Below are 10770 nucleotides of genomic sequence, written 5' to 3' on the forward strand. Positions count from 1 at the left end.
TATTGTGAGAGGAGAATTGGAAGAAATCGCCAATATGAGAATTAGAGACATATATCCTATTAATATAAGTCCACATAGCTAAGAAACAATGGTAAACACTGAAAAAAGCCATTTATAAGATAGTTCCCCTTTAAGCACATGTATAGTCAATTGGTCCTGTTGTTCAGCCTCACAATGCTATTTGATAGTAAATGTGTTTATATGTCCCACCCTCTGGCCTCTGAAGTTGCTAATTTCTTTTTAATTTGGGCCTCACAGGGTTAACCTCTTAAGCCCGAGATATACAGTAAAAGTGTATATTTTCAGCATTATGTTTGTTTACCAATTATTTTAACTGTTATTAGTGAAATATAAGATTATAGAAATCTCAGGGCATTGAGTCGGAAACCAGCGCATATTGACAGGAGGAAGTGGCACAGCCAAAAGTGAGTGTAGTCTTTTGAAGGAAGAGACTCAGGGCTTTCAAATTTCGAAAAACTACCCTACCCAGCTCACACCAGCCCCTGTCAATCATCTGACTTCTGGATTTACTTTTTAATTTCTCTTATTTTTTGGGATTATCTCCCACAAACCTGAACGTTATTGCCATAAAACAGAACGCAGTTAGTTTCTCTACCTTTCTGTGAACGTCTTGCAAAAAACGGTGTTGCAATATGATGAAGAATGGTGGAGAAATTTACATTATAAAAAAGATGGCAGAATTCAGTACTGTATCTACAAAACCTTCTGTTTAATCATCTTCCCTTTATTCATTTGCTTAGATTTTTCAGGTCTGGTCAATTTTAGCATGGTGTTATTTACAGTCAAAGATAATTTTTTTTTTAAATAGAATTGATATTCTCCTTTGGTTCATTACAATTTACTCAAGCCTAGTAACAGACACACTATTTCTGACACTGATCCATATATGTCCCTAGATTCAGATACCAAGAACATGCAAATGGACCATTTAAAAAAAAAAAAATGTATGGATGGAAGAGCCGCACATTGACGGGCAAAGAGCAGCGGGTTGGCCACCCCTGCCTTAGAGGATACATGTCCAAACAAGAAACATAGAAAAACGAAATCTCCCTTTCATTTCCAGTACTAGGTTAGACTACTATAATAGTCTTTTCTCAGGCCTTCCCAAAAAGCACTTACTGTACAGCTCATTCAGAATGCTGATGCTAGAGTTCTAACAAAGACAAGTTGATCATATTCCACCAGTTCTAAGCTCTCTGCATTGGCTACCAGTGTGTCATAGAATATACTTCAAAATGCTGTTACTCATCTATAAATCATGTGATGGTTTAGGGACAAAATACATCCCTGACTTGCTACCATCCTATGAACCCTCTAGACTTCTCGGGTCATCAGGGAGCGGCCTGCTAACTGTTCCTAGGCTTAAAACAAAACATGGTGAAGCAGCATTCAATTACTATGCTACTAGTTGGAACAAAGTTCCTGAAGATCTTAGATCTGTACCTGGACTTGGTAAACGTCATGACTGAGAATGTCTGTTCACATATGTAGGTGGATCCAAAGAGAACCAACATCTTTTGAGCATGTCTCCTAAGCGTATATTGTGCGTGTGAACGTTGACATGAAAAGGGGTAATATGAATGCGATGCAATATTCTAATTTGGATGGCCTTGGTGCGGTTGCAAACCGAGATTTTTTTTGCGTAGGTCCACGTATCCTGCCAGTCTGCATCTGTGATTTCTATGTCCAAATCCTCTTCCCAGGACTGTTTAGTAACATAGGAAGATAAAGATGAATTAAGGTTCAGAGTACTATAGAAGATAGATATTTGTTTTTTGGGGATCTGCAAGGAGAGGGCTTTCTCCACCTGCGAGGTGGAGATGTCAGTTAAAAGTGAGGTGTCCTTGGTGATAAACTGCCTAATTTGTAGGTACCTAAAAAATTCCGCTTTCAATAGGCCATATCGCTGCTGCAGCTGTGTAAAGGACATTAGCGTCCGGCCATCAAACAGGTGGCCAAGATCGGTTATTCCCTGCTTATACCAGGTCTTGAAGCCGCCGCCGATTTGGTCTGGCTTAAAGTCAGGATTGCCTACAATCGGGGTAAGAGGAGAGGTCAGCTTGGCTCGGCCCGTCTTCCAGGCCTTGACGGAACATAATGTGATGGGGTTGGAGCACATTTTCCTCACAGACCTAAAGTCTTTGATAAATAGTAGGTTCCACAGGGGGGACTTAGATTGCGAGGATTCAACGTCCAGCCATATTGACAGTGGGTCTGATCTGAACCAGCCAACCAGTACCCTAAGGTGTGCCGCCAGCTGGTAGTGTCTAATATTAGGTAGGTCTAGACCATCACTGTCCATCTGTAATTTGGCCATTTTCAGACGCGGTTTCTTCCCATTCCAAATGAATGAGCTTAGCCAGCCTTCTAGCACCTTGATAACCTTGTTTGTCAGCAGCACTGGGATCATTTGGAGAGGGTACAACAGTCTGGGGAGTACGCTACCCAGCCAGGAGATCGGTAAAGGGGCCCATCTAACTAAGTCTGCCCTTATGGTGTCTAAAAGAGGGGGAAAATTGGCCTTAGACAACGTATCATAGGTGGGTGTCACAAATACTCCTAGGTAAACGAAGCCGGAGGGCGACCAGCGAAATGGAAAGGGCTCGGGCAGTATCGGAATAGATTTGAGTGTCCCAAGTGGCATTGCTTCGGATTTGGAAAAGTTTATTTTGTACCCCGAGAAGGTTCCAAATGTGGAAATCATGCGGGTTAGACATGGAATTGAAGAGTCAGGCTTAGACACAAAGATCAGCACGTCGTCCGCGTAAAGAGTGATTTTGTGCTCCCTCCCGCCCACTCTAATACCTGAGATCTCGGCTGACTGCCTTACGGCCTGTGCGAGTGGTTCTATGGCCATGTCGAATAGTAAAGGGCTAAGAGGATCCCCCTGGGGGTTCCCCCGTTGTAGAGGAAAGTTGCTAGACCTAAGTCCATTAGTCAGGACCGCCGACATCCGCGAGTTGTAAAGAACCTTGACCCAGTCAATAAAGGTGTCACCTAAGCCAAATTCAGCGAGGGTTAAAAATAGATACGGCCATTCTACACGGTCAAATGCCTTCTCCGCGTAGAGAGACAGAACCACCGCGGGGTGGTCTGTCTCACGAGTCATTTGGATGATATTGAGGAGCCGTCTCATGTTGTCGGTAGAGTTCCTACCCTTAATAAAACCGGTCTGATCCTCGTTAATAATAAAAGGGAGAACTTTTTCCAGGCGCATGGACAGGATCTTGGAAAGCAACTTTTGGTCCGAATTGAGTAGGGCTATAGGCCTATAGGAGGCACACTCCTCAGGGCATTTACCCTTCTTAAGGAGAAGGCAGACATTAGCTTCCCGTAGAGACTGCGGCAGTATCCCCACCTCAGCGGAGTGATTAAGCATTGCCAGCAGGGGATCTAATAGAATATGACCGAATTCCTTATAAAACTCGCATCCGAAACCGTCCGGGCCCGGAGCCTTACCAGATGGCATAGCCTTAAGGGCGCCCAGAGCTTCTTCCTTCGTAATTGGGGCGTTAAGGAGCAAGTTCTGATCTTTCGATACCTTAGGGAGGTGTAATTCAGCGAAGAAGGCCTGCATGTCAGAGAGAGCACCATCGGGTCGCTCGGTCCTATAGAGTTGGGCATAGAAAGAGGCAAACTCTTTGTTAATAGTTTTGGTGTCAAAGGACCTGACCCCGTTGGAGTCAGAGATTGAGGCTATTACTTGGGTGTCAGCCTTTTTTTTTGCCAAGTTAGCCAGGCACCTACCCGGCTTGTCACCGTGTTCGTACATTCTCTGTTTGGCAAATTTAAGAGAATATTCTGCGTCCTGGATCAGAAGAGTGTTTAGCGCCGCTCTGGTGGCCGTAAGCTCTATAAACATGCTGATTTTCAAGGTCGGCTAGTTTGGATTCAAGAAGTTTGCATTGTTCATTTTTCTTGCGCTTCTTGGATGATACATAAGATATAATCAGTCCACGAGAAAAGACCTTAGATGTTTCCCAGAGTAGAGACGGGTTATCCGTAGAATGAAAGTTTATTGAGTAGAACATTTTAAATTCCGATTCGAAATAGGAGACAAATATATCATCTTTGAGGAGGTATGGGTTGAGGCGCCAACGCCTCGACAGCGCTCTCTCTTCTGACAGGGAGTAGACCAGGGCCCTCATGTATCAACCTGACGTACGCACAGATATGTGCTTAAGCCGTGCGTACGACCATTCCTAAGCAAAGTGTGGGATTTATCTATTTGAACTTGTGCTTGACTTTGTGCGTATATTTAAGCACAGGTCGGACCATGCGTTGTTGGCGCCCGGTGGTAGAATATTTTTACAACGCGGAAATAAGCACTGACTGCGCTCCGCGTAACTCAACCCGTTATTATTTTGCGCATATATTGCAGAAATACGGGAACGTTTTGATTATATTTAAAAGGCTTTGCCATTGTTAAACGTAATAAGTGGAACCCCGAAGCTGTAAGCAGAATACAAGTCATATGAACACCCACGATATAAACGCATTGCAACGAGAACAGACAGAGGTTATTTGTTGAGTGTATGTGTATACAAAACCCTTGCAATAAATGTGTCTTAAATGAATGAAAAACATACATGCTCTGGACACAGAGCATATATCGTGTGGGTGATATCATGACTTGTATTCTGTGTCAAAATCAAAACGTCCCCGTATTTCTGCAATCTATGCGCAAAATAATAACGAGTTGAGTTCTAACAAAGAACGTATTACATGCTGGTAGGCTGATAGAGTAAACTATGATATGAATATGAATATGATATGATATAAAGGTATACTGGTCCGTCCGCGAGGATATCGAGGACTCGAGTTGGGGGACCCTGATGTAAACAAGACAAAAGTCTTTCTCTGGTCTGCATCCCCTTAACAATTGTGTGTATTGAGCCGTACTGTATTGTACCCATTCTGCAATCTGTTAAATAAAGTTTTCATTCATTCAGCCATTAAATGCAATTTGAGAATATAGGCTAAAGCGACGTGTCATGTTTCCAAATAAGATTGGCCACAACGGAATGCTTTCTATTTCAATTTGTTGATTAGAATAGATTACCTCGCTCCGTTGAAACTTCACTGAGCTCAGCACACAGACATGATAATAATAATAACAACAACAATAATAATAGCTTCATTCTACATAGCGCCTTTCAAGAGACCCATGCAAAGTCGCTTTACATAGATGGGGGGGGGGAATAACAAAGTAATAAAGATAGTGGACAGACTATGTAAATATGATGATGGGATTCAAATTCGCGTTTTTATTGATCATAGGCATGCTGTCATAATCAAACATTCTAGAACATTTGTCGTCACAGATCATGTCATAATAGAACATAGGCTACATGGCATGGTCCATCGTGATATTGTGTAGACTGTTATTACTGTACCACCCATTGTGACAACAGCCTTGTGAGCTCCCGCACACAAACATGATGGAATTCAGTTTGTATTGATCACATAGGCAGGCTACATCATACATGGCAGTGAAATTCATTGTTCTTGTATATGCTCTCGTATTATTGTTTATATAGGCTACCCATACTGACATCAAAATAGATTGTATGCCTCTAGAAATCATATGCAGCAGGTAGAACATTTATGGAAAATCCGTCGCGATTTGGAATAAAATTGAGGAGAACTTTAATCCCTGGGTATTAATCAAACAAAACGAAAAAAGGCAGTCATATTCCAGCACAGTCTTTATTAGTGTTTGCGCTGCCCAGGCAGCAATGGTTAATAGATATCATATCCGACATCACCGTACGTGTACACGTCTGTCAGCCTGTCTCATAACACGCTTCCCTCGGTTTAGTCCATTTTTCCACATTTCATGGGGGTGTTCCATTACCGTATATGGTTAATCGGGGCGGTTTTGGTATGCAAATACGTGAAAGTGTGCACGAGCCTCGGCGTAGGACCAAGGTAATATTTATCATGACAGGTGTGCGTAGGACCTGTGTACGCACGTGTGATAAATCCAGTTTTTTTTGTGCTTGCACACATTCTAAATTCTGTGCTTACGTGTGGAAATAGAACATTTTCTGAGGAAAATTGATAAATGAGGGCCCAGGTATATAGGGGTGTGATCCGATAGAACGATGCTTCCGATTGTGCAGGACGATACTAGAAAGAGCTTAGAGGAAGGGATGAAGAAATAGTCTATTCTACTATTACTCTTGTGTGGGCCGCTAAAAAAGGTGAACTTCAGTTCGGATGGGCAAAGGGTTCTCCAGACATCTGAGTATCCAGTGTCTTCGCATAGGGAGGTGAGCATCTTTGCTTGCCTAGAGGGGGGAGCCAGACTGGGTGGGAGTTTGTCAAGAGACGGTATGAGGTGACAGTTAAAGTCTCCGCCCACAAAAGCATTCTCAGAGGCCAGGCCATTAAATTCAGTAAATATCTTGGATAGAAAGTCAGGGGAGTAGCCTGGGGGACAGTATACATTCATAAATGTCATTTCTTTACCCTTAAGAACCCCTTTGATAATCACATAGCGACCTTGGCTATCCACAGAGGAAGTTATAAGTCTAAAGGGTAGGGATGGGTACCTTTCACATTTGAACCGATACCGGTACCCAACGGTACCTTTTTTCGGTACTTTAGTCTAAAGAAATGTTATTTACCTACCTCAGTCGTAAAAAAAAAATCCAAACTTCAAATAACTACAATTTCGACAGTTTTCGGCTTGTCATTGCTCCGACTGCTTTGTTGTTGAATCAAGTCAAATCCTAGGTAAGCATATATTGTGCGTGTGAACGTTGACATGAAAAAAAAGGTAAAAAAAAATTAAAATAAAGATTAATAAAAAAAAAATAATAATAATCGGTTTCTCACTTGATTCGATACTCGGTAGTACCGTTGTGTTTCGGTTCGGTACCTCAAAAGTAACGAATTCGGTACCCATCCCTACTAAAGGGGAGATTTTTATTGATCAATATGGCCACTCCCCTACTAAATGTAGAATAGTTTGTAGCAAAGACCTGTCCTACCCAGCTCTTTTGGAGTTTAGCAGTGTCGTTGGGCCCCATATGAGTTTCTTGTAAAAAAGCAATAGACACATTCTCCCTCCTTAAAAAGGTCAGAATCGCCTTCCTCTTAGCCAACTTCTGCAGGCCTCGAACATTCCAGGAGCAGAGCTTGAAGCTCTCAGAGTTAGCCGTAGCCATAGAACATTGAGGGGCGTGTAGGTGGGGCAGACCTGGTCAAGCCTGTGGGCATGTAGAATTCACTTATCTTAAACACCATGCACACGTATTTTGAGCCATACATAAAACATATATTAATGACATAAAAAACATATAAATGTGTGGGACCGGTGGGTCTTTCCCCAACATCACAGGGACTCACCAACATTTCCAGAGACTTCAAACCTACCACTCGTAGAACCATCTCAGTGGCCAACTGCCACATTTCCCTGTATACAAAAGTGCCTCAAAGTGTAAAGTAAACAAGAAAAAATCAAATTGAACCATAAGCCAACGGGTGACCATAAGGTCAACGGCTGGAACCCAGAACTGTCGGTAAAAGGGGGGGGGGGGATGTATCTGCCAGGCATGCTGCGGCAAAACAGGCGCGCAGTACATCCACCAGGCCGGGAGGGGGTGATACCTTGTCCGTGAGACTGTTATCTCCCCTGACGCTGGTTTGACCCTACACAGTTATGCCTCCCCACCAGAGGAGGGCGCTGTGCCGGGGGCTGCCCGCCGCTCCAGCGAGCACATTGTCAGCAGCAAACATTAATGGGAGCCATGCGGGTTGCATGAACCGGTTGGGAGTCAAACAGTTGGCGCAGCCACGAGACCCCATCTCGCTCGACGTGTAATCAACAGTAAATGCATCCCGGTGGCAATGATCAAAAACATGGCCGGGAGCTGGTATATCGCGCAGAAGTTATAAGCGTGGCAGAAATATCTGAAACAAAATAGAATAGGTCCCGCTCCTTCCGAAACGTTAGCAGTTAGCATCCTAGCCCGTGGCTATAGTCGTGCAACAGTACAACAGTCATATACAACATACTTGTCCCCCTCCTCCCCTTATGTCAGATAGCGAGAGAAAAATAAAAAGATAAATTTCCAGGCGAGGCCTAACGTCAAGTATTCATCCATACTCACATATGTAATAAAATATCAAATGCGACCCCTCTCTGTGTGATAGCCGCAGTATGCTAACGCTACTACCACGTCAGGATCTGATGAGGCCGGTGTCGGGTCCACGTTCAGCTCCGGTGGAGCCAGCGTCGGGTCCGCGTCTCGCCCCGGTCAAGCTGGTGTCGGGTCCGCGTCTCGCCCCGGTGGAGCCAGCGTCGGGTCCGCGTCTCGCCCCGGTGAAGCTGGTGTCGGGTCCGCGTCTCGCCCCGGTGGAGCCAGCGTCGGGTCCGCGTCTCGCCCCGGTGAAGCTGGTGTCGGGTCCGCGTCTCGGCGTCTCGCCCTGGCGAAACCGGTGTTGAGGTCCCTCTGGGCCGGGTCCTCAGGAAGTCCACGGCGTCCTTAGGCGATGGTAGATGCAACCTGCCCTCCTTGGTTCGGATGATTCGCTTCGCAGGGAACTGGAGCGATGGTTTAAATCCGCGCTTGTACAGGGGCCCCATGACATCTCGGTATTGTGATCGTTGCTCGACCACCTCGGGGGGATAATCTTCGAAGATCGAGACTGGTTTCCCTCTGTATGTCACATTCCCTCTCCTCTTGCGAGCTTCCAGGATAATAGTCTCTTTGATCTTGTAGTGATGTAAGCGGGCAATTACGGCCCTAGGCCTGGAGCCTGGTGCTGGTCTGGGTGTTAGCGTCCTGTGGCATCGGTCAAGCTCCGGTGGTGTAGCGAGGACATCTTTCCCCATGATTTCCACCAGGACCTCCGCGAAAAAGACACTGGGACGGTTGCTATGCAGGGATTCGTCCAGGCCCAGGATGCGTATGTTAGAACGCCGACTACGTGATTCAACATCAATTAGCTTGTTTCTTAGCTTGTCGATGACTACATCCTGAGCTGTGCATCTTACTTCCAGCTCCACCATCCTATCCGACCACCTATCCATGCCGTCCTCCACGGAGGTCAAGCGTTGGGTATGGTCTGCGATCTCCTGCTGGAAGCCGTCGAGTCTAGACTCGAGCGAGGCAGCAAACGTTCTGAACTCCGTGGTGAAGGCCTGTTTGAGCTCCTCCATTAGCTTAGCCATGGTAGCCCCATCCACAGGGGCGGCCTCGCTTCTCAAGACTCGCGCAGTCATCACGCTCGTTATTCTTTTCCTTTTTGGGTCGAATAGTACAGTCTTAGATACGGATGTTGTATATTAGTGGTTCAATTATCTTGAAAATAAAAAAAAAAGGCTTTTTAAAGTAAAATAAAAGTACGGGAGCGGCAGCGTGGCTCAGAGACGTTCACATCCTACCGACCCGGAACCGGAACCCCATGATGATGATGTTTGATGGTGATGATTAAATATGGTTAGTGTAATTCAACTTTAAATGATTAAACTTAACTTTGCAAAATAAAGTGCATGAACAAAGTAAATCCAGATTCAACATGACCACGTAGGGAAGCATTAACCCTTTCACTACCACACTACAGACGGTTAACCCTTTCACTACCACACTACAGACGGTTAACCCTTCGTCATGTGGCAGTGAAAGGGTTAACCTTCTGTATTGTCGCAGTGAAAGGGTTAACCATTTGGTAGTGTGGTAGTGAAAGGATTAATGGCAGCTTCTACTAGGCTACTACTGTTAACACTTTGAGTGCCAACGACGAGAAATCTTGTTAGTTCATGCCATGCGTTGAGTGCCAAGAACGAGAAATCTCGTTATTTAATCGTTATTTTTTTATTATCGATTTCCATACATTTTTCATCAATCTAGCCTCACGTTACCAGTGAGCTCGAACAGGGAAAATACCACCCCCTATCGTCTCTCCGGATGGTACTGCACCCATTGGATTGGACTGAATGAAATGGATGGGAAAAAAAGAGTCCGGATTCCACATTTTACTTGTCAGGCATGTAACCGGAGACGATCCCACTCATTGCCGACCATCAGAACAGCCTGGAATATGTGTTACCTGTACCCAGCGTTGGATCAATAAACGTGATCGATATTTGGAATGGCGATCAGGAATTGCAATAATCTTTTTGGAGAACATCTGATCTGAGGTAAGGAATCTATTTTACCAGTCTTGGGATAATCAGAGCTCTTTTCACCTATATCTCAGCGTGTCCCATATGTGTGTGTCTGGCTGTGAGTGTGTGTGTGCTGATCAGGAAATAAGATAATCGATTTTTCAGCCCGCTTCTCTAGCATGCATAAGTACACATATACTATCGATAATCTAGCGTTTATTTGAAAACTATTCATAAATAGGCCGAGAAATTATAACGTGTTTTGTGTATTCCAGTAAAGCGCGATTCCTGCAGAATCTTTATTTTTTCTGTAAGTTTAAAAAAACGAGCGTTTTTCAAAATGGTATAAAACGGAAATGAACCGATTAAAAAACAATCCGTTTCAACAATGTTGACTGGAAACAAGTCATTGATAAGCGACGGGCGTATTAGACACATAGCCATAATTCAAGATATAGTTTATGCGTTCGCAAATATGATCGCCCTCCATTGACTACAGCGCTGGCATTCAAGCGCCTATTTCTGGCTCCCCCTGCTGGCACTCAAAGTGTTAATGACAAACTGAAGGCTTGTGAGTATGAGTAAAGATGTTTGAGGCGTGGGTGCAGGGGTGTAGCTCCAGATTCTGG

General features: G+C 44.5%; 1 protein-coding gene across 1 annotated transcript in view; it reads right to left on the reverse strand.

Moving 5' to 3' along the window:
- The window catches only part of LOC311247934 (ubiquitin-fold modifier-conjugating enzyme 1-like), a gene marked incomplete at both ends in the record, with an annotated part of 44643 nt that extends 35438 nt beyond the window's left edge, over positions 1 to 9205 (reverse strand). Inside the window, one exon of the mRNA XM_084338912.1 lies at positions 9029 to 9205. Within this exon, the coding sequence (XP_084195038.1) occupies positions 9029 to 9205 (177 nt within the window). The remainder of the gene's footprint in view (positions 1 to 9028) is intronic.
- Between the last annotated feature and the right edge of the window lie 1565 nt (positions 9206 to 10770).

The sequence above is a fragment of the Notolepis coatsorum genome, assembly GCF_963971535.1.
Source record: "Notolepis coatsorum genome assembly, contig: SCAFFOLD_212, whole genome shotgun sequence".
NCBI lineage: Eukaryota > Metazoa > Chordata > Actinopteri > Aulopiformes > Paralepididae > Notolepis > Notolepis coatsorum.